Raw genomic sequence first — 24,743 nt, 5'->3', positions numbered from 1 at the left:
GTCTGAGACAGGCAGAGAAGAACACCGGATCTAAAAATTAATATGCATATAAACAAACTAATTTTCGACCGTCTCGCAAGCGAGTAGCAGTATAAAATTGGTAGCAGCGTACTAGAACTGGTAAAGGAATACGTCTGCTCATGACAGGCAGCGACCGCGGGATCACGAGAGTGAAATAACCAGCAGAACAAGAATGGCGTGGAGCACTAATGGCAGGTTCTCCCAGATCATGAATGGCACTTTACCAATATCCCTCAAGGGGAAAGTACATAACAAGCGTCTAATCGTTACTCACCTATGGGGCAGAAACGTTCGGGCTAACGAAAAGGGTCCAACTTATCACACAGCGAGCTATGGAAATTAAAATGAAAGATGTAACGGTAGAGACAGGAAGAGGGCAGAGTGAGTCAGGGTGAAAACGCGGGTTAGGGACACCGTAGTCGAAATCAAGGCGAAGAAATGGGCTTGGGCAGGGCATGTAATGCGGAGGCAAGATAACCGATGACCATTAAAGGTAACTGACTGAATACAAAGAGAAGACAAGCGTAGCAGGGGGCGGCAGAAAGATAGGTGGGCAGATGATATTAAGAAGTTTGCGGGGATACAGTGGCCGCAGCTAGCGTAGAACAGGGTTAATTGAAGATATGTAGAAGAGACCTTTGTACGGCAGTGGGCGTACTCAGGCTCGTGATGATTAGGATGACGAACGAGGAATATATACAGAAAGGCCAAAGAGAACCGCATGAACCCCCTCATTGTGTGGGAAGGTTTATGTTGGACATACGGGCCTTTGTATCAATGTCTACGTGATGGTTTGTGTGGGGGTTTAACGTCCCAAAGCGGCTTAGGCTATGAGGGACGCCGTAGTGAAGGGCTCCAGAAATTTCGACCACTTGGTATTCTTCAACGTGCACTGATGTCGGACAGTACACGAGCCCTATAGAATTGCACCTCCATGGATATTCGACCGCCGCGGCCGGGATCGAACCCACGTCTTTCGGGTCAGCAGCCTACCGCCATAACCGCTGAGCCACCGCGGCGGCCTGCGTGAAGGAACGTTTAGGCTCCTTATCTTCCGACCCATATACACATGTAGCGGTACATTGCAGAGTGCAAAGAAAAAATAAAGACAAAAACAAGGGTGCTGTCCGCTGTTTTCACACACTCGCGTACTTTTCGGCCATAATATTCGCCCAACGCGAGGGATGAAGGCGGCTTATTTTATGAAGAAAATAGGTAATACGCGTATCAGCCAGTCTTCTGTTTAACTTGCTGACTGAATTTTGCTGGACAACACGTATAGTTTTATGGCAGCGTCACCACTTTGACTGCTGTTTTTGTAGCTGCCACATATTTGTCCTTTCTGTACACATTCCTCTTGCATGTCGCAATAAAAACGGCAGAAAGTCTGTGCATGTCCCGTCTTTTACATGGTTGTGATTGTCGTTTTAGCGCAGTAAAATTCTTTCAGTCATGAACCATCGCCAACTAGCCCAAGTTTCTGCTTTATTATTACGAAGTTACATAGACAAGACGAAAGATGGGGTATGGTAGAGTAAGAAACGGATAATGTTAGCGTAATTACCGAAAGAATATGGATAAACGTACGTAATGTTACGCGAGTGAACGAAGCAATAGATATTTGAAGTACAACACGAATACACAGATTAACTATACCGGACAAAAAATTGGTGGGGAGACAAGCTGCACCTGATGGGTATGACGCGATAGCTTTAATGGGTTAATGCCCATATATGCAGAATTGGTCATTCTCTACTTAAACGTTCATAGATCCCTGGGAGCACTCGTACCACTCCTGACATAGCAGCGCAGCGGTTAAGTGATGAACCACTGCCCTGCGATGGCAGGTGCTGCCACCGGTGGGGCTTGTGCGACCCAGGTTGCTCTTCGCGAGCGACCAATTACTAATTTAACTACCACCTGCCACGGTGTCCACTTCGCTCACAATACGGTAGGCAGGTTGTGATGACGCCACAAGGTTACACGGCCTATAGGTGGTGCACCTGCCTCTTGTCTTGCTTCTGTGTGTATTTTTCGTAGATTTTTCGCTCACGGCCAGCGACGACGCTGGATTTTCTGCGACACGAGCTCCTTAACTCTAACAGCGTTAACACCAGTTCGAGAGAGCGGCGTGAGGTGGTGGCTTATCTGCGGTATGGCTTGGTTCGGTCGCAACAAGCGTCGCCAGGATAGCCGGGCAGCAGATGCTCAATGTGGGGCTGATGTGGTGCCGCGGATGCAGATGAGCTTCGCCCGCGCATCTTTGTGGCCACCGTTACCGCGCTGTACGTATCAGACCTCGGCCACAGGCTAGCTTTCTGGCCGCATCTCTTGGTGACCTCACACGCGTCGCAGCCGCTCACCTATACTTGCGTAGGCGATCAGTGACGCACTACCGCAATTGTCAGTGTAGGCTTCACCACAGCTCAAGGGAATAGAGGCAACTGCGATAGTTCACGGCAAGAACTGCACTCTGTGGTTCGTATTACATGCGCTTTCCTCTCTGCTAGGCAGGTCTACGATATTGCAAAGACTACAGAGCTTTTTAGGTGCAGAGAACATAACATCCACGTTGGCGCGTTGCCCGATTCTTTCTAGGCGGTGAGAAAAATTGTGGATACAAGGAATGGTGGCGCGCCTTCCGTTTTCTTCTATTTTCTACTTTCTATTTTTTTATTTTCTACTATTTTCTTCTTTATATTTTCTACTGGGTCATTGCGTGGTCCCGCACTACATCAGGTGCGTCATGCCGGGACATGACGTAGGCAGCCCGAGTCACGTTTGCAGCCTGCGTCTGCAAACGTGAGCAGGACCTCCCAATCCTCCCAGCTCGAGATGGCGTGTTGTCCCTACGTGGGAGGATCAGCAGGGCAGCCAAAAAGGATGTGGGAGAGTGTGGCGTGACGGTCACCGCATAGGGAGCATGCAGGGGATGTGCCACAATAGTGGGATAACAGCTGAGGGTATGACGCCTCTGCCTCCCCAGGCGTAGAGCCCGAGGAAAGACGGTGGGGTGGGGCAGAATTTGATTGTATCCAACTGCTGCATCAGATATGCCGGCCTGGGAAGGTTCACGGGCACGATCTAAATGGACAAGGTAGTCATCGACGTACCTAAATGTCTTGACGACTGCTGGGAAGGCTTCTAATAACAGGGAAAGACGTTGTTTTTCAGACGCGAGAAACAGGTTACTCAGAACAGCGGGAATGCAGGATCCATTCACCCAATACACATTCCACGACTCTGAACGAATATGCCTCTTCATAAACGTAGCACATGTAACGAAGATAAAAGTTCAGTAATTCAAGGAACCCACCGATCAAAACATCGACGCTGTGAGAAGGTAGGACACCGTGGGCTTAAAAGGCTTCTTGAATGCCAGAATCAATTCTTCGTGCGGGATAGAGTAAACCAAATTCTTGGCGTCCATCGGAAAGCCTGAGAGGCGCTGGGTCTGATCCTCTAGCAAACATTTCACCTCCAGCGAGCTCTTGATCAAGAAGGATGCGTAGTTTGTTTTAAATATATGCCGTAACGGATTTCTGCCACATTCTCTGTTCAGCCACGGTAACGCGAAGCGGACAATCCGTTTCTTTTTTACATTTAGCTCAGAACATTTTCCTGCCTGAGAATTCACTCTTATTCACAAATTGTGCTAGGCGATCGAGTTTAAGCTCGGTGCATAGCTATTTTGCCCTCTGTTTGAATAACACACAAAAAAGACGGTGAAGAAATGGGAGCCCCATGTCACAAAAGACTCCCTGCATTCTTCTTGGCAAAAGAAAGCAAGAGAAAGCCCCGGCCCTCTTAGGAACAGCGGATCAGCAGGGTGCAGGGAATCGACAACAAGTTCTCAAGCACGCCGATCTTTGAAGGGGTCTCCACCATGCAGCCGCGTGCGTAGCCCCTGTCGACCACGTGTGCAGCAGTACCCGCGGTCAGCCACCCGTGCGGGGGCGGCATGAACAGAAAGAGGGTGGGGTGCGTCGAAGAGACTCTGGTGAATAGAATGGTCCTCCAAAGAAGGCGTTCGCATCCCTGTCGTTAGTCTACAGTTCTTGTTCAGTTGTTTTGATTTAGTCGTCCTCTCTGAGTCGACGCCTGTTCTGCAGTCATATATAGGCACGAGCTTGGTGGCATACCCTCACCCTCAACCCGTGCATCGTTTCCCGCCTCACTACCTCTGCCCTCTCTCACGCTCGCTCTCAAATTTTTGGGCGCTAATCCTCTCTCTAACCTCACCGAGTGAAGCCCCCATGAAGTGAGGGTGAGGACGCCTTCATGATGGCTCGCACTCGTTAGGGTGCCCATGTCTTGTCAAGCTAGGTCTCCTGCCATCATGGAACAAGTACGGACATTGCAATAAAGAATATCAGTCATTACTTAAAACAACTCGTCATTATTAGAGCGGAAGCTCTACTCCTCCCATGAAAAAACTAAAGGTCACGTCGCCCCGAAGAATGAGCTTCAAGCGGCGGAGTGGGGGTTGGCTGTGACGTCATAGCATGTGAGTACTCGCCGCGCCTCGGCGCAGCTGCAGCGTGCGGAGCCGGGGGCGTTCGCTCGCCTTCGCAACTGCGTTGAACAACGTGACTCGCTCCATTCATCTGATAAGTTGGAATGCCTATCACGTCGACGCCACTTCGCTTGCCTAACCTTATTTCATAAACTGTATCATCATTACAAACTCCATAATGACTTCTTTTTGCCACCCCTGCTGTCTTTTCAGTGCCGTGACCATGATAAGAAAGTAGAAAGCTTAAAAAGCCGCTCATCTCTTTGCGCATGATCATTCATTCCTCGCACAATAATAGACTGCCATAACCTCCTATTAAGCCTTACGAAGCTTCAATTTTCAACCAATCTTCAATTTTTACTCTCCCTTGTTCGAATAGGTGTAATAATAATGATTTGTTTCTGGGGAAAGGAAATGGCGCAGCATCTGTCTCATATATCGTTGGACACCTGAACCGCGCCGTAAGAAAAGGTACAAAGGAGGGAGTGGAAGAAGAAAGAGGTGCCGTAGTGGAGGGCTCCGGAATAATTTCGACCACCTGGGGATCTTTAACGTGCACTGACATCGCACAGCACACGGGCCCCTTAGCGTTTTTCCTCCATAAAAACGCAGCCGCCGCGGTCGGGTTCGAACCCGGGAACTCCGGATCAGTAGTCGAGCGCCTTAACCACTGAGCCACCGCGGCGGGGCAAGAACCCGGCGAATAGGTGTAATAATAATAATAATAATATAGGTTTAGCAACAAAATACCTAAATTTTAATTATGTACTCAGGAAGAAATCGGACAGCATATGTCCCGCTAATGTTGTGGGAAGCAAGTCAGAAGCGGGCGGGATGCCAGACCTACCTACAGCACCAATTAAGGCTCGTTTTAAGACTTTTATAGGCAGAGTTATAAGTGCTACATATTTACTTGTCTGAAATTGTGCGGAAGAAATCAGGAACGACCGCAGAACTTCTAGCTTTGAGCGACGCTTTGGGACTGCAATGGCACGGCCGAGAACGCAGGGCAGATAGCAAGGCGTCGCATGCATGCTTCGCACGTGACCTTCCTCCTTTCTCTTGCGGAGCCTTAGCGGCATCTTCTTCTCTTCTGCGTGATGCCAGGGTATCGACCAGTGCCTTGAAGGGAATATTTGTAGGCACTCATCTCACTGCCCGGCTATCCTTGCTTCAGCGCTTGCGGTGAATGGCGATAATGTCCTTGCTCCTGAGCAAAAACTGGAGAGGCGCTTAAGCCCCGCCTCAAGGGTATGACGCGGTAAGTTTAATGGCTTAATGCCCATATGTGCAGAGGTGCTCATTCTCTACTCACGATTCATAGATATCTGGGAACCTTATAAAGCACCTGGCGCAGTGGTAGAACGATTGAGCGATGCGCCACTGCCCTGCGGTGGCAGGTGCTGCCACCGGTGGGGCAAGTGCGAATTAGATTTCTCTTCCCGAGCAACCTCTCGCGACAAATCATTATTTTAAATGTCTCCTGCCACGGTGCGCAGTTGGCTTACAATCCGGTGGACAGGTTGTGATGATGCCACAAGGTTATGCGTGACTTATAGGTGGCCCACCTGCCGCCTAGGTTGCTTCTCTGGAGATTTTTCGCTCACGGCCAACGACGCCGACGACATCACGACGACACCGGATGTTCTTCGACACGAGCTTCTTATGGGGGTTGGGATGGGTTGGGACCCGCAGAATATCTGATACGGGTCCCATTTGAACCCAACATATTGGACTTATTTTTGGAAATGCGGCGGGGTGCTTGAAGGTTGCTTCACTTCCGCCATCGGTTGGCTCGGTATTGCACTGCCTCCAGGATCGGCCTGGGTCATTATACCGCGCGTCTTTTCTATCCTGTCTTCCTATCCCATCTTTTAATTCTTCTTCTATCTGCACGTGGTAGCGATTGTGGCTCGGCTTGAGCCAGTGGGCAGGCCTGTGCACTTTCCTTTTCTTTCTTCCTGGCAACAACAGACAGACACGTGCTTCTTAACGCTGTCGCATTAAAATTTGCTGATAACTTAGCTGCCACTCTCGAAGGATATGAAACTTCAAGTATTAATTTCTTTGCACGAGCTGTACTGGGCGAAAGCGTTGTCGTTTTGTGTAGGGTCTTTCAACTGAGCGAAAACTTGGTACGAAGAGCGGCGCAGTGACTCAGGGCGCTAGAGCACAGCGCCCGCTGGTGTCTACGATGCCTCACATCGCTTCTTAAATCCCTGTTGAGATGTAAATACCGCGTCATCTCCACCATGCTGTGTTCATTAAGCGTACACCAGCCCCCATACCCGCACCTATGGAAACTCGTTCGTGCCTTTCTTTTGGAGGTATGACGTCGGCATGGCGCAGAGACCTGCTTACACGCTCAGTGGTACACAGGGCGCTGGCACATACGCTGCTCACACCACCTGTTCCCTTCCACCGCATGGGTTCGCAATGCAAACGCATCAGCCTTTCGCATTAAACTCCATACGCCTTTGGGCCACCAACAATGTCACAAAAAGCACACAGAATCTGCTGGCTAGGAGTAACGAACCCTTTATTGTCAGTACAATAGTAGCCAACCACACGCTTGAGCTACGACGCACAAAGCCGGATAAGATAAGCGCCAATGAAATAAGTGTGCAATTAAACTTCTTACAAAATAATTCGGTTGTTTCTTCAAATGAGCATCTTGTATGAGTGCTATCTTGCGCAATGCGCCATTTTGTAGAATATGTAATGCATCCTTGGCGAAAACCTAGTACTACCGTCGTACTATACCGTCGATAAACATATTCTGTCCGCAGGTGAACTGATTCCCACGGAATGCCTCCCGTAAAGAGCTCTCGCTATAGAAATTTGGTAACGGCTCTTCTTAGAACATGTGAAATTGAAAACTGAAAATTCGTTTTTGGGGAAAGGAAATGGCGCAGTATCTGTGCCACATATCGGCGGACACCTGAACCGCGCCATAAGGGAAGGGATTAAGGACGGACTAAGAAAAGAAAGGAAGAAAGGGATGCCGTAGTGGAGGGCTCCGGTATAATTTCGATCACCTGGCGATCTTTAACATGCACTGACATCGCACAGCACACGGGCGCCTATGCGTTTCGCCTCCATCGAAACACGGCCGCCGCGGTCGGGTTCGAACCCGGGAACTCCGGATCAGTAGTCGAGCGCCCTAACCACTGAGCCACCGCGTCGGGTAAAAAAACACGTGCTCGCAGTGTCGGTTTTGCGCTCCTGGTGAAAACGGTCAAAACCACGCATAAATGTATCGTAGTCCTGTGCAGCAGCAGGGATGATCAATGGCTTATCGTAATCAGTTACTCCACTGGAGTGACGATTTCTAGTGATGTACACTCTAAAAACAAAGAGGGAAAAATGGAGCAAGCGCCCTCTAACGCACGCCCCTTTGCAAGAGGGTGTGCGCTAGAGGACAGTTTACTACCTTTTTACTCCCATATAGGCGTATTTGTGTTCAGAGTGTAGGTTCCCAGGCACCCTCACCTAAGGCGTCACATCCCGCATTAGGCATAGCAGTGCATGCGCGTCTACGTTCGAGCCGAGTGCACACATACGCTTTGCGTAGTTTTATGGTTTGGTTTATGGTTTATGGGGGTTTAACGACCCAAAGCGACTCAGGCTATGAGGGACGCCGTAGTGAAGGGCTCCGGAAATTTCGACCACCTGGGGTTCTTTTACGTGCACTGACATCGCACAGCACACGGGCCTCTAGAATTTCGCCTCCATCGAAATCATACCGCCGCGGCCGGGATCGAACCCGCGTCTTTCGGGCCAGCAGCCGAGCGCCATAACCACTCAGCCACCGCGGCGGCTCTTTGCGTAGTTTTGTTTGTTTGTTTGGGCGCACGTGGACCGGAGGAGTGCACTCCGGCATCAGCTTGTATCTCCGTATCAATCGGAAGCTACTCGCATTCGTCTTTAAATCATCCTCGCTCTCTGTTTTAACATCAGGGAGACTGAAACACGGCTCAAGGGAATCCTCGGTAGTCAGGTTATTTCGTATTCCTGGTAAAAGGTACAGGCGAAGGATCTCTCAAACGCATTATCAGCAGATGATCCCTCTCAGCAATTGTCAGGCCATACAGTATTCATCTTCCAAGCACAGTGGAATCGGCATTGCCTAAAGCGGGAAACAAATCTGTAACGTTCTTCATAAACGCATTCAGTGAGAGAAAGAAGTAAGATTTCTGCGTACCACACACGATGGCCACTTTCATCGGTGCAGGTTTTAGAAATGTGAGACCAGAAGGGTTTATCAAAGCGAATGGTGATCCGAAATAAACCGAAATAATTCGATTCCAATCTCTCGACCGTTGTCGAAACTTCGACACGTGGCACAATATTGTATAGATCACTAAACGTATAAAACTTAGGCAATTGCGCACCAGCAGCGGCTTAACGCGTTTTAGCTGGAGAGCACCAAGTTGTATACTTCTATGTCCCGGTATCCCACAACGGGTCCTGCAAAGGTTTTTTAATTCTATTTCTACACCGGTGGCTCTTTAAAAGAAGCCGCAGATATTTTTTGTTATCCCTATGATTCCGTTTCGTCAAAATATTTTTTTCCTCTTGCCTTTGCCTGCGGTAAGTCGAAAACTCGCATCAGCAGCGCATATATATTTTCCAGCTCCACAAACGATAAACGTCAGGCTAGCGCCTTCCACGGGTCATTTGACAAATAGGGTCATTTGCGCAGTGTATCTTGGCGGACAGTGAACGTCCATTTCAAGCATCGCCGGAACGCTCGGAATTCTGCATTGTTTCTTGCAGTGATAGCGTTGCATTCCACCGTGATACGACGGCAGCTTGGGGGGTAGATGTCCCGTGCAAACGGCGGCGCTCAGGCGAGCGAAGCGCATTACCGCTTAGTACCTAGCTCGCCTGCTTGTATACGGTCGAGTACAGGATATAAAGAACGAAGGTACGAAGTGGCGGCGTCACTGCTGCGACGCGGCCGCTTGCAGCAACAGTACTTTGTGTTGCCACTGTTTTACTACCGCTTTGGACGTAAAAGGCGTCAGCGGTGTCCGCAAAAAAAAGACGCGAGCGTCGCGAGAAATGGTATCTCACCAACTCTCTCTTCTCTTCCATGCTGGCACGGATTATTCCTTTCGTTTTTTTTTTTCATTCTGGTTCTCCCCTTGAATGGTTTCCGTGCCTGTGGCCAACGCTGCCGCCAGCTGACTGCTGCTCGCTGATTAATAATAATAATAATAATTGGTTTTTGGGGAAAGGAAATGGCGCAGTATCTGTCTCATATATCGTTGGACACCTGAACCGCGCCGTAAGGGAAGGGTAAAGGAGGGAGTGAAAGAATAAAGGAACAGAAGTGCCGTAGTGGAGGGCTCCGGAAAAATTTCCACCACCTTGGGATCTTTAACGTGCACTGACATCGCACAGCTCACGGGTGCCTTAGCGTTTTTCCTCCATAAAAACGCAGCCGCCGCGGTCGGGTTCGAACCCGGGAACTCCGGATCAGTAGTCGAGCGCCCTAACCACTGAGCCACCGCGGCGGGTTTCTCGCTGATTCCGCTCGCAAAACTGCGCCATATTTGAACATCAAGTGTCAGTCATCCATTGTGTAGAGCAAAGAGAGAGGAGAGGTTTTAATCAATACAGAGCGGTGGAAATTCAATGTATGGGCATGGGCGGCCGAGCGGCATTACAGTATACTGTAAAGACAAACCGCATGTTTGGCGAAATTGAGCCCGCAATAATAATAAAGCCACCTGGCGTCCGTCCACAGCTCTAATGTGTACTCGGACGACAGCCTCCAATCGAATTCTGCGGCTTGCGTATACTAGAGACCCTATTTATACAACATCGTCTCACTCTAAATAAAGTTCATTTGGCGGTAAAATTCAGCGCGAACGGACGAAGGACACAAAAATGGGACAAAACAAACGCTGTCTCGCAACTAAGATTTATTAGGAAGGAACGCAAAAATATATACATATACAGAAAAATGACACAGGTGCGATAGGTACGAATTACACAGATAGCGACGAGGACACTATCACCTCCAACGTTCAAAAACCCGAATGCACTGCGCCACGGATCAAACAAAAAAGGTGGTACATCAAGAGGCATCTACAAAACCTATCTCACTATCATATAATGCGACCGAGGGAGTGCTGACAGACATCTTTTTTCTTTTAGATGAAATATGCCTCCATTATCTCTCTAGTGCGCTGGTCGCGATGCCGGTACAACACTGGTTTTTTTTAAATTTGCTGTGCACACCATTTTATTTTTCTTAGTGCACTCTGCACAGTGTTGAGCGATGCTTGAACGAACTGTGTCTGAAGAAAGGTTATCGTGTTTCATGAGCCGAACGTTCAAGCATCGCCCGGTCTGTCCAATATACACTTGTTTGCAAGAAAGCGGTATCTCGTAGACAACACCGCAAACACAACTAAAAATGTGGACCGGTGACGCACTGTGTATACGAACGAGTTGACGTTACGCCACCTATCTGCTCTACTTCTAGTCATGGCGCAAAGGCGCTGCACTTTAAACGGCGCTGTGCACACGACGTCAACTCCACACCTCCTCCCAACATTCCTAAGGCTGTGCGACATGCGATGGACATACGGAATTGCCACGGTCTTCTTCTTTTCTTTTTGTTCTCTCTCCTCACCGTTCTTAGTGTTCCCGGAACGACCAGCCTTTACCGTGGAAAGGAACTTCTCACACGCTCTTGAAATAACCGAGTCCGGAAACCCTGCGGCTGAAAGCCTTTTTACTTGAAAGAACACACCTTCAAGAACGCTATGTACACAAGACTTGTCAAGTGCGGAACGTAAACACGAAAGAGCGATGCCAATCTTAACCAACTTGGAGTGCCCTGAAGAAAAGTTCAGTATCGGCTTCTCGGGCGTAGGTTTGTTCACCCAACACACATGCCCCTCCTTGAACCTGAGCCTGAGGTCGAGAAACTGGAGCTCGTCGTTTACTGGCACTTCTAATGTGAACTTAAGGCCCATGGCATTCTCTTTAAAAACCTTCAAGACGTCTACAGTACGCCTCGCCTGTCCATCCTTCTCAAACAGTACACGGAAATCGTCCACATACCTCCAAATCCGTAATGCCAGACCATTAAGGTTACGAGATGTGGCCTCATCCACTTTTCCAAGGAAGATGTTGCTGAGAACCGGAGCTACACGTTACCCAATGCATACGCCCTGTTTCTGAAGGAAGATTTCATCTCGCCATCCTACAAACGTCGTATTCAGGTAAAAAGAAAGCAGCTCCAGAAAACTCTCAACCGAAATCCCACTTCTACCTATAAACTGCACTTCGTCGTTTTGTTGGGTAATACAGTCTTTTACTGCAACCATGAGTTTGTCATGGGGAAGGGCGTAGTACAAATCCTCTACATCAATACTGAACCCAAAACACGTTCCTGGGTTGCTGTCCAGAAAGTGCTGCACAACTGCTCCCGAGTTCCGGACTCCAAAAGGGTCGGCAACTGTTAGCTGGTCAAGTTGCTTTTGCAAGAATCCAGACACGGCATGTTGCCAGGTGTTACGCTCGGAAATTATGGTGCGAAAAGGGATGTCCGGTTTATGCGTCTTGGCAGCAAAAAACACCTCTAGTAGCGACAGTTTAGCCTTTTTTACACCGGTGACGAGCTTCGCAAGGTTCATCCTGGATAACAGTTCCACTGCACTGCCCTTTACTTTATCGCACTTGGCTGTCACCTGCTTAAAATTCTTATCAAGGGCGCCCGTGCCTTCTCCGAGTACGCATTCTCCGGCATCACCACGAAAAACCCCTCTTTATCGGATACGACTAGACGTAGGCTACTGCTCCCAAGATACTCGGCCGTAGCACGCAGGCTCCTTGAATTCCGCGGCCTACCTACAGTTCTTGTCAACGCGTCGACGCACTCCACAGCACAGCGATGTCGGTCCTCCTCGGCTACGCGGCTAGTGATGCTCTTCACCAGTGCCAGCTTCTCGGGCGGCGATATCGGAGGCTCCAGGCAAAATTTTAGGCCCAATTTCAGCACGTCAATATGCCGCTGTGGAACCTGGGCATCCCCCAGCACCAGAACGTCCGGACTAGATTTCGCCTTCGTCGTCTTCTTGAGTAGATGAGGGCGCACCGACACCCGAATAAACTCGGTAGTCTGGTCCGCTGTGACTGTCCACTCCCGGAAACGTGTGGCTTGATGACGCTTGTCTCCATTCGTGTTGCAGGCGACGCGTAGGCAGTCCTTGAGAAATCGGGCTTGACGCCACAGCTCAGAACGAAGCATGCGGCACGTCCTCCTCGAGTGCCCTGCTGACGGAAGCAAAGGCCCGCACAAAACTTGAAGTTCGGAGGGGCAGGTGGCAGTCTTAATATGCCAAGATGTCATGCGTGCCCTGCATACGCATACCGCGTACAGTGAGGCCAACGTGGCCGGATTAAACAGAAAAGGGTTAGACCAAATAATAGAGCCCGATGAAAAAGAAATCTGTTGCTGAAGAATGGTGAGTTGGGCGAGTTGGATGTAGTTCATTTTGGCGGTAAAATTCAGCGCGAACGGACGAAGGACACAGAAAAGGGGACAAAACAAGCGCTTTCTCGCAACTAAGATTTATTAGGAAGGAACGCAAAAATATATACATATATATTTTTCTTCTGTTTAATCCGGCCACGTTGGCCTCACTGTACGCGGTATGCGTATGCAGGGCACGCATGACATCTTGGCATATTAAGACTGCCACCTGCCCCTCCGAACTTCAAGTTTTGTGCGGGCCTTTGCTTCCGTCAGCAGGGCACTCGAGGAGGACGTGCCGCATGCTTCGTTCTGAGCTGTGGCGTCAAGCCCGATTTCTCAAGGACTGCCTACGCGTCGCCTGCAACACGAATGGAGACAAGCGTCATCAAGCCACACGTTTCCGGGAGTGGACAGTCACAGCGGACCAGACTACCGAGTTTATTCGGGTGTCGGTGCGCCCTCATCTACTCAAGAAGACGACGAAGGCGAAATCTAGTCCGGACGTTCTGGTGCTGGGGGATGCCCAGGTTCCACAGCGGCATATTGACGTGCTGAAATTGGGCCTAAAATTTTGCCTGGAGCCTCCGATATCGCCGCCCGAGAAGCTGGCACTGGTGAAGAGCATCACTAGCCGCGTAGCCGAGGAGGACCGACATCGCTGTGCTGTGGAGTGCGTCGACGCGTTGACAAGAACTGTAGGTAGGCCGCGGAATTCAAGGAGCCTGCGTGCTACGGCCGAGTATCTTGGGAGCAGTAGCCTACGTCTAGTCGTATCCGATAAAGAGGGGTTTTTCGTGGTGATGCCGGAGAATGCGTACTCGGAGAAGGCACGGGCGCCCTTGATAAGAATTTTAAGCAGGTGACAGCCAAGTGCGATAAAGTAAAGGGCAGTGCAGTGGAACTGTTATCCAGGATGAACCTTGCGAAGCTCGCCACCGGTGTAAAAAAGGCTAAACTGTCGCTACTAGAGGTGTTTTTTGCTGCCAAGACGCATAAACCGGACATCCCTTTTCGCACCATAATTTCCGAGCGTAACACCTGGCAACATGCCGTGTCTGGATTCTTGCAAAAGCAACTTGACCAGCTAACAGTTGCCGACCCTTTTGGAGTCCGGAACTCGGGAGCAGTTGTGCAGCACTTTCTGGACAGCAACCCAGGAACGTGTTTTGGGTTCAGTATTGATGTAGAGGATTTGTACTACGCCCTTCCCCATGACAAACTCATGGTTGCAGTAAAGGAGTGTATCACCCAACAAAACGACGAAGTGCAGTTTATAGGTAGAAGTGGGATTTCGGTTGAGTTTTTTGGAGCTGCTTTCGAACCTGAATACGACGTTTGTAGGATGGCGAGATGAAATCTTCCTTCAGAAACAGGGCGTATGCATTGGGTAACGTGTAGCTCCGGTTCTCAGCAGCATCTTCCTTGGAAAAGTGGATGAGGCCACATCTCGTAACCTTAATGGTCTGGAATTACGGATTTGGAGGTATGTGGACGATTTCCGTGTACTGTTTGAGAAGGATGGACAGGCGAGGCGTACTGTAGACGTCTTGAAGGTTTTTAAAGAGAATGCCATGGGCCTTAAGTTCACATTAGAAGTGCCAGTAAACGACGAGCTCCAGTTTCTCGACCTCAGGCTCAGGTTCAAGGAGGGGGCATGTGTGTTGGGTGAACAAACCTAGGTCCGAGAAGCCGATACTGAACTTTTCGTCAGGGCACTCGAAGTTGGTTAAGATTGGCATCGCTCTTTCGTGTTTACGTTCCGCACTTGACAAGTCTTGTGTGCATAGCGTTCCTGAAGATGTGTTCTTTCAAGTACAAAGGCTTGCAGCCGCAGGGTTTCCAGACTCGGTCATTTCAAGAGCGTGTGAGAAGTTCCTTTCCACAGTAAAGGCTGGTCGTTCCGGGAGAGAAAAGAAGAAAACCGTGGCAATTCCGTATGTCCATCTCATGTCGCACAATCTTAGGAATGCAGGGAGGAGGTTTGTAGTTAACGTCGTGTGCACAGCGCCGTTTAAAGTGCATCGCCTTTGCGCCATCACTAAAAGTAGAGCAGATAGGCGGCGTAACGTCAACTCGTTCGTATGCACAGTGCGTCACCGCTCCACGTTTTTAGGTTGTGTTTGCGGTGTTCTCTACTAGATACCGCTTTCTTGCAAACGAGTGTATATTGGACAAACCGGGCGATGCTTGAACGTTCGGCTCATGGAACACGATAACCTTTCTTCAGACGCCGTTCGTTCAAGCATCGCTCAACACTGTGCAGAGTGCACTAAGAAAAATAAAGTGGTGTGCAAACAACATTTTGAAAAAACCACAGTGTTGTACCGGCATCGCGACCAGCGCACTAGAGAGATAATGGAGGCATATTTCATCGAAAATAAAAAAGATGTCTGTGTCAGTACTCACTCGGTCGCGTTATATGATAGTGAGATAGGTTCTTTAGATGCCTCTTGATGTACCACCTGTTTTATTTGATCTGTGACGCAGTGCATTCGGGCTTTTGAACGTTGGAGGTGATAGTGCCCTCGTCGCTATCTGTGTACTTCGTACCCATCGCACCTATGTTATTTTTCTGTATATGTATATATTTTTGCGTTCCTTCCTAATAATTCTTAGTTGCGAGACAGCGCTTGTTTTGTCCCCTTTTCTGTGTCCTTCGTCCGTTCGCGCTGAATTTTACCGCCTAAATGAACTACATCTAACTCGCCCAACTCACCATTCTTCTAAATAAAGTGTTGGTTATCGCGACGGCTCCAGAAGCTCTATATCCAGGAACAACACTGTTCTTGCGGGCTCACACGTGAAGAAGAGCATAGTGCTCAGTGCAGATGGCGCCTCAGCGAGAAAGGAAAGCGTGTGAGCGTCTGCGGTACTTGGGGCTGAGTATATCAGGGGCCAGCCCAAAAGGATGGAGCTAGTTTTTGCGTCTGTTTTCCTCGGTAGAAGAATGTGCGGGCCGGTAGGGAGACGGCTGATTTCACAAGCGCGAGCCCTACTTCCTTTCTAGAGTGTGCAGGGAAGAGCGGAGCGCGCGCGGACCTATGGTTCCAGATGGTTCGAGCCATCTCAAGAAGTCGAGGGGAGGGAGACGCAGCTTCACGTGAGCTGCGGCGCCCAATCTCTGCCTCGGCGCAGCCGCCCGCTTCCAGAAATTTCGGGCTTTATAACCCGCCGCTGTGCCTCAGTGGTTAGGGCGCTCGACTACTGATCCGGAGTTCCCGGGTTTGAACCCGACCGCGGCGGCTGCGTTTCGATGGAGGGGAAACGCTAAGGCGCCCGTGTGCTGTGCGATGTCAGTGCACGTTAAAGATCTCCAGGTGGTCGAAATTATTCCGGATCGCTGCACTACGGCACGTCTTCTTTCAGTCCTTCCTTTATCCCTTGCCTTACGGCGTGGTTCAGGCGTCCGCCGATATGTGAGACAGATACTGCGACATTTCCTTTCCCCAAAAACCAATTTTCAATTTTTAGTTTTTCGACAGCGCTATACGGATCGTACACACGCGTCGACGGTTTGATTAATGTGATGCCGCCATCGGCGTGCGGTGATCGTCTCTCCCCTCTTCTCCCCAATCTGTCAGAATGGATTCCTTATCGAAATTATAATGCTGAAGGGTAGCTCTGCCGGCCATTGCCCATGGAAATTTGGCGCCCCGTTTCGGTTAGCATGTGCGGAATTGTCCTTCTCCTGTTTGCCACCGTTTTTACGAAAAACGGTTGTGTGTGACTTTTTGTGTTAGGTAAATTGCGTAGCGTGAGAGCAATAGTGTGTAATATGGCGTGTTACGTGAGCGGCAACGCGCGCGATTGATGATCAATCCCTCGAAATTTAAGTAATCTAGAGAAGAAGAGGGGAGACGGTGAATAAAGCAAGGAATTGCGCTAGAGAACCTATTCAATTCCAATCAACTGCAATAGCCCCTGGTGAATTTAATCTCAATTCCGAAGAATGACAATAGCCTGAGTTGACATCCTTATTTGCCTCATTGTCACGTGAATATAGGTGTAACCGCATAATGCCATTTGCGAATGTTTCCAGTGTGGATTCCTCGAGGAGATGCTATCAGCTATAAGCTCAGCGGCGGCGGATCGCTGTGCGCGCTGCCGAAGCCTATTAACCCATGTCCGCCTCCGTTCGGCCCTGCGTGTTCCGTCTGCAGTCGCCTATGGTCGAAATAGCGCAGCGGCTGCGCTCAAAAACCGCATTACCGAGAAGCGTAATCGTCGGCCGGTTTTTCGGAAAACTAACTCATAATCCTCCGGTACTGTTCTGAAACAGATCGCAATGTAGTTGTAATGTAGAGTGTAGTTCAAAATGCACAAAGCATACCGCACAAGATCAATACCGGCAACCTCTTCTCACCGCAAGCTTTTCGCATAAAGATATGCATTTCGTACTATCGCTCAGCCCAAGTAGCTTTATTACAACGCTGACGAGGGCTGCCGATGCTACCAAGTTAAGAATTGCTCGTTGTGACTTTACAGCATGCATGTCTTTGACTTAGTTTTCTGGTGTTTACTTCATCCGTCTCTTTCCTATTTTCCTTCTAGATCCCCTTTTCCTATTCTACCAGCGAAGAGTGGCCAACTGAAACAGTCTTCTGGGTGGCTTCCCTGTCTTTTCTTTCTCCCCCATCTCCCTTTAAAAAGTGCAGTTTTCCTGGAAAGTGGCTTGCCCGACCGTAGTAGTCGGGGAAAGCTATAAAGGCGCCTTGTGCTGCTCGAGGAATTCCTAATAGGAACAGCTGGTTACTGACGGGTGTGACTCAGAGAGCGAAAAAAATACGCTATTGTGGTCGCTCCCACTGTAATCTAAGCACAAGGTAAACGGCTTTCTAAAGTTGAACCTCTTGTTCCGCCTAGTCCGTTGTGCCAACCGGCGGTGCAGTAGTAGGCAGGGCACTTTTCTTGTTTATTTTTCTCGCCCTTTCTAATATGTGCCTTTGGTGCGCAGGCTTGCGGCGGTTCAAGCTGGTGCCGAGGGTTCGGGCCATCATGAGCCTTAGCCCGAAGGCACCGACGGCGCCTTCGCACCGGTTCCGGTTCATTCCGGGCCAGCTGATCCGGAAGCGGCCCAACCACCACAGTCGAAAGCTGCTTGAAAAGCTCGAGAAACTCGTATCACAGGTGAGATCTCATTACTGGAGTTCCGTGACCCTTGAGGTGTAAAATCGTCGCAAAGCAGCCATGCGCGGGCGCCGCACCTCACATGTATTATTTGTATATTTTGTATTTGTAAATAGTGTATATTGCCAGCCTATCCCTATTCTTTCATTCCCTCTCCCTGCCATTTTACTCACGCTAGCCGCAACTAAGGTGCTTCATGTTTCGATGGCAGATGCCGCGGCTAGCAAACCCTTTTCCTTTCATCGTTATCTTATTAACATATGCCCACTAATAATAATAAACTCGAGAGCTGTCGGCCGTTTTTTGTCCGGAAAAACGCCAACGTTTTATAATTTTTACCCGCTGCTCATAAAAATGCTGAGGTGGAGAGAACAAGATGAACAGCACTGTCAACAAATCATTATTTTGGGCAAAACTGAATTCCTAACGACGCTTTTCTCTGCACAGGTGGAGCCAGATGACAGCCTGTACGCCGGACTACTCATCAGCCCGACCTTACAGAACAACTCTGACGAGACGTTCGACGTGAAGCTCAAGATATTCGCCGAGGGCTTACATAAGCCTGTGTCATTCTCGTGCCCCGCAGCCACTCGAGTAGGCTACCTGGTGGACAGCCTGAAGCCCTTTTTGGGCGACTCTAAGGGTTCGTACATCTTTAAAGTGACCGGTCTCGATGAGTACCTGTCAAACGAAACCGTCCTCAGTGACTACGAGTATATATGCGCCTGCCGTAGGCTCGGAAAAACGGCATGGCTGACTCTGACCAGTGTGGACTCAGTGCAGCGACCATGGACGCTTATGACTTGTGAAGAGTGTGACTTGGACGTCGCAGCAGGCAGTGGTGACTCGTCTTTTGGAAGCGTCGTCGGCTACGAGGACATCAAGGAACGCGTGATCAACTTCGAGAACGCGGCGGACCTTTTGATCACCAGCGTTGAGAAATCGTCATCGCTTTCAATGGCAAACGGCGGAATGGACATCTTGGCTGCCGCTGACGAGGTCAAGACGGCGGTTGTGGAACTGTGCGCGGCACTGGGAGAGACAGAGACTGCGGATGTGCATCGATCTACTGTGAATGTGACAAACTTCTTGCGCGATATCCTGTTCGACAACAGAGATGGTGTGGGCGCCCCTAAATTGGCCTTCCTTCTCAGCCGCTTCGTCGAGGACATCGAAATGGCGTTAGCGAGGTTCCTGTCCATGCACTCTGAGCGGCGCCTAGTCGAATTCGCGGTAGACTTTCTCGACGACAGACTATGTCCGGGGACTAACGGCCACAAAGTGGACAGCAACGAGCTGTTCCGACCACGAGTCGAGATGTTGACTCAGATCCAAAAGTCGTGGTTCCAGGAGTACGACACCTACACAGTAGACTGTGCGCTCACGTACGGCGAGCGCTTGCTGTGCCATCAGGCGACGCGTAAGGTGTGCGTGACACAAAAGCTATTCCAGTGCGTCAACTTCGACGAGCAGGTGACATTCAAGAGCGCGACCATCCGCTCACTGCCCCGCGAGACGAGGATGTACATGACTCTGATCGGTCACCGAGAAGGTGTGGACCAGGTCCTCGGCTGGACTGCGCTGAACCTTTTCGCAGACAGGGAACACTTCAATAGCGGTGAGTTCCTGCTCGGCCTTTGGTCACCAGAGACGGTGTCGCCGCGCGGACCAGCGTGCGCCAGCGAGAGGGACAAAGGTTACATTCACGTTTCTATACCCTACGTCAGAAATCCGGCGGCGCTGGCGAAGTCCATCTCACGAGAGCCTCAAGAAGCAATAAAAAAACCCTTTCAGCAACTCAGCCCGGACATACAGAGGACTCTACTCGATCTTACAGTGAACGACGTCTCACAGCCGTTGCCACAAAGCGTTCGTGACATGGTGTGGCAGTACAGATATTACCTCTGCGACTTTCCAAGTCTGCTGCCGCACTTGCTACGTCACCCGGCATGTTGGGACTCGGCAAACATCGACGAGACTTACATGCTCGTGCGCGCTTGGTGTCCGCTCAGTCCGGAGGAAGCACTCACGCTGCTCTCCGCGTCCTTCCCCGACAGCTTAGTGCGGAAATACGCCGTGCGCTCTCTCCAAAGCGTCGGCAGTGATGAGCTTTCTTTGTATTTGGCCCAGCTGGTGGAGTCGCTGAGGTTCCAAACCTGGGACGATTCATTCTTGGCCACTTTTCTGCTACAAAGGGCTCGACAGAGCGTCCGGCTGGCGCACCAGTTGTTTTGGTGGCTCACGGGAATGATCAACGAGCCCCTCATGAGGAGTAGGGCTTTGGTCATGCGCAAGGCCCTGTTCTTCATTGCCGGGGAGAAGGTGTCGGCTAGCCTACTGACGCAGGTCATAATTGACGACATGCTTGCGGAGACCGCGCGAAACGTCAAAGAAGCTAATGACTACCAGAGACGGGAAGTCATGCGCCGGGACTTATCCAAACTGAACGATTCTTTGAAGACCCTAAAGCTACGTCTACCTCTCGACCCGGCGATTAGTGTCGAGTCAATCGATATAGACACGTGTTGCATTTTTCCATCAAAGACACTTCCAATCAAGCTCGTCTTCAGGCCATGCGAGGAAGCGGCCGAAAAGATTGAGGCAATCTACAAGGCAGGTGACGACCTGCGTCAGGACATGCTCATGTTGAGTGTGATTCGGCTCATGGACAAGCTGTGGCTGGAGAGCGGCATGGACTTAAAAATGCTTACTTTCAAATGCATCGCGACAGGGGAGAACCGCGGCTTCGTAGAGGCCGTCCGTGACGTCTCCACACTTCGTGTAATCCAAACGGAACACTCCGGAGTCACGGGGGCGTTCAACAACCGCACCATCACTGACTGGTTCTGGAAGCACAACCCGTCTAGAGCGCAGTACCAGGCGGCAGTGGACAACTTCATCAAGTCCTGCGCAGGATGCTGCGTGGCCACGTACGTTCTCGGCGTAGGCGACCGGCACAATGACAACATCCTGCTGTCGACCTCGGGCCACATGCTGCACATCGACTTCTCGAAGGTCATGGGACGTGCCGAGACGTTGGGAGGAATAAAGCGCGACCGAGCTCCAGTGGCCCTCACGCCGGACATGGTATACGTCATACGGCGAAACGCTGGCGAGGCCCACTTTGTCCGCCTCTGTTGCGAGGCCTACAACGTGATTCGCCGCAACTCCAACCTGTTTTTGGCGCTCTTCAGCATAATGAAGTATTCCGGCATGGTCGACGTGGACCGGGACGCGCTCGCCTACCTGCACCGTTCCATGTCGCTCGACGCCAGCGACGAGCAGGCTGCGCGGCACTTCGAGAAACGCATCCGCGAGAGCGTCATGACCCTCGCGACAAGCTTCAACTTCTTCATCCACAACCTCGCCGTCCTCGGGGCACCTGCGAGGGGAGAGTGCGCGCTGAAGTTGTCCTTCAACCCTCGAGACTTCAGCGTCGCCGCCGAGGGCCGCATCGTCCGCCTGCAAGTCGAAGGGATCCGGCTGCGCTACCATCCCGAGCGCTATTACGTCTACGTGGTCGCGGTGACGCGGGAGTTTCCGCCCGCGCAATCGGTGGTGCGCACCTACAAGCAGTTCCTCGAGCTGTACAGCAAGATGAGCAAGAAGTTTCCCGAGTACGACTTTTGTCCGCTGTCAAGAGGCACAGTGTTCAGCTCCGAGAGCGACGAGAGTCTGGCACTCCGGCGCAAGCGCTACATCCAGGACTTCCTAGACTCCGTGATGGCTCTGCCGGACGAAGTGGCTCACTACAGACTCATGTACAGCTTCTTCCACCCGCTTCCCCGAGACCTGGAACTTAGGGACAATGTTCCCATCAGGATAGCCACGTGAATGAGTACGCGTTTGTGCGTGAGCTGTGCGTGCGGTGATGTGAATCGGTGCGGACAGAAGTGGACCGTGTTGATGTTTCCTGTGTTTGACAATGGGGATCAATAAGCAGACTTTAAATTGTGCAAATGCTAGGCTGGTGCATGCATGACGTGTGCATGGTCTTCACTTCTCTTCACCCTGCAGAGCTACGTTAGCCGGTGATGTATTTTGTGCGTCGATAACTACTTCAAGTGCACGGTATGTGACGAGAAGAACCAGTTGTTCTGCACAGTCCAGTTCAAACTTTCATTAGTCGTTCTCTTAAGCCTGAAATTAACTGCAGTAACTGGTAAAACATCGTACACGCATTTTCCTGCTTCTCTCTTATATTTGCCCCTGTACTGTCCATACTCTCACGATTGCTGGCTCCATGGTACAAAATGAACGTTCAGCAGCTTGTGTTCCTGATGCCTAGTGTAAGCTTTAAAACTGGCGGAAATTTTTCAAGCGCCGACCAATCGTTTAAAAAATGACGTCTCGGCCTCGGCCGAAACGTCAGATAAAGCGACGGAGCGTCAGAGAAAGTGGCATATCTGGATACCGTTCGTCGCGACATGATGTCTTCGGCCTATTCCAGTTCCTTCATACGAAAATCCGAGAATCGCCTAGCTCACCCGCCGCCACAGCAACGCCGGCGAGAGAAGAAGAATTCCGATACCCTACGTCCCCGCAGTAAGTGAAAGCTTATCCCGCATTTTCCAATCGTACGAAGTCGGCGTCGCACATGTACCCACGCGGAAGCTGCGACACGCGATGGTTACAGTGAAAGACAAGATAAAGAAAGAAGTTCCCGGGTGTTGTGTATAGGATTCCCTGCGCTGATTGTGAGCATGTATATATTGGTGAAACAGGCGATTTGTGGAAAACATTGCAGCAGCACCACAATGATGCCAGGAACAAGCGCGTGGCAACCACCGCATGCATGCTATCTCCGAATGGCCATGACATCAACTGGGATGGCACGAATTGGAAAAGAGCAAGACGTCAAGGCTTTACCTGGAATCTTTTTATGGTCAGATGGCGGCAAACAGGCTTAATCGCAACGAAGGCAATCTACCCCCGATATACTCCCGCTGCTTACGTCATATCATGAAACCTATATAACCTACCTTCATTCCTTTCTTTCATTGTGAACAAGGCCTCCGTAAGCAGGGGCCGAAACGTCAGTTTTTAAACGGTTGGTCGGCGCTTGAAGAATTTAGTAAGGCTTTCTGACGGGCTAGTTGGTGCATATTCATTTCTGATAGGCGGTTCGCTAAAAAGACGTTCACAGGTAAAAGGGGTAGAAACAACACGAAATAAGCACAACTTTCAACTTTAATATTAAACTTTCAACTTTCTCTACCCATTTTTTTCTGTGAGCGTCTTTTTAACTCACAGCCTGTCAGAATTGAAGAACTTCCGCCATGAACATACCCGACCAGACGGGTTTCCGTCAAACCCTGGATTTCAAGCTTTAAAACTGCACCTGAAAAGGTCTTCCGGCGTTCGTTTTATTGACGAAAACATGCGAGCTTATTCCTTTTTCTCAACCTGCAAGGCAAAAAAAAATTATTTTTTTAGGCAAAAAATAGTCATCTTTGTTAATAGGTTGCTCTAGTCATGATTATAGCCTCACGCGCACTGTATAAAGAGGATGGAAAACGGCCACGGCTGTTTACTGAAATCTCATGCTAGTGAGGCACTTTTGTGTAACACTAAGCTCATGCTTTGTACGTACTGATGCCTTCACTATTAACGTCACTGGGAATGCTTTGTCGCCTCTTGACGCGCGACTTAGAGGTGTGCGGGAAAACGACGACTTGAAACTTACGAAATGTGCAGTGAACCCACACTAGGGAAAATCTTAATGTACCCATCCTGTCCTGTTCAACGCGAAAGTTTTTATAATAAAAAGAACGTTGCAAAAAGGATTGCATGTAAACAACTGAGAGTGCGGTGTTTTCTGTCCAGTCGAGACTCTAATTCGTTGCATGACCGAAAAAAAAATCTGCAGAAACACTAAATACCGCTTACGTGTCAGAATGCGAAAGCACGCGTCTATGACACCACCGGGAACGTTGTACTGCAAACGGTTGCCTCACAGTTTTGACACGAATGCTGGGAAAACTGGCGCCGCATAGAGGTCGGCCAGTGGCGGGTATATATATATATATATAGACGAAAGACATGTTTTGATTATCTGAAGTGGCGGTGCTCGGCTTGCTGTGTGCGTCATACGGCCGCCTGATAACGTCACCCTATTTTTGTTGCCACCGCTGGCATTTTCTGTGCCATCTACAAGTGCACACACACTAGCCGCCCGATTTTCTCGTAATGGTGCTAGCAATCCTTTCGCATTAAAAAGAAAGAAAAAATTACTGGCGGTTTTAGCATTGCTAAGCACGAAATATTGAGCGAAAGCAGTTTGTTGCAGGTGGACACCACCGCCACGTACCTGAAAGCGCGATGAGGTGTCTGTCCACTGCACCTGGGTGCGTTTTTATGGAGGCAAAACGCTAAGGCGCCCGTGTGCTGTGCGATGTCAGTGCACGTTAAAGATCCCCAGGTGGTCGAAATTATAGCCGGAGCCCTCCACTACGGCACCTCTTTCTTCCTTTCTTCTTTCACTCCCTCCTTTATCCCTTCCCTTACGGCGCGGTTCAGGTGTCCAACGATACTACGGCACCTCTTTCTTCCTTTCTTCTTTCACTCCCTCCTTTATCC

General features: G+C 50.1%; 1 protein-coding gene across 3 annotated transcripts in view; it reads left to right on the top strand.

Moving 5' to 3' along the window:
* Nucleotides 1-23,964, top strand: part of LOC144128147 (phosphatidylinositol 4-phosphate 3-kinase C2 domain-containing subunit alpha-like) — a 52,951-nt gene extending 28,987 nt beyond the window's left edge. For all 3 annotated transcript variants that reach the window (XM_077661250.1, XM_077661249.1, XM_077661248.1), the window contains 2 exons: nucleotides 17,992-18,164; nucleotides 18,612-23,964. In XM_077661250.1, the coding sequence (XP_077517376.1) occupies nucleotides 18,033-18,164; nucleotides 18,612-21,998 (3,519 nt within the window). In that variant the 5' untranslated portion in view covers nucleotides 17,992-18,032 and the 3' untranslated portion in view covers nucleotides 21,999-23,964. The remainder of the gene's footprint in view (nucleotides 1-17,991; nucleotides 18,165-18,611) is intronic.
* Nucleotides 23,965-24,743: the final 779 nt, after the last annotated feature.

This window comes from Amblyomma americanum, chromosome 4 (assembly GCF_052857255.1).
Source record: "Amblyomma americanum isolate KBUSLIRL-KWMA chromosome 4, ASM5285725v1, whole genome shotgun sequence".
Lineage (NCBI taxonomy): Eukaryota > Metazoa > Arthropoda > Arachnida > Ixodida > Ixodidae > Amblyomma > Amblyomma americanum.
The sequence above is the reverse complement of the archived record's forward strand: the minus strand, read 5'-3'. Positions and strand labels throughout refer to the sequence as shown.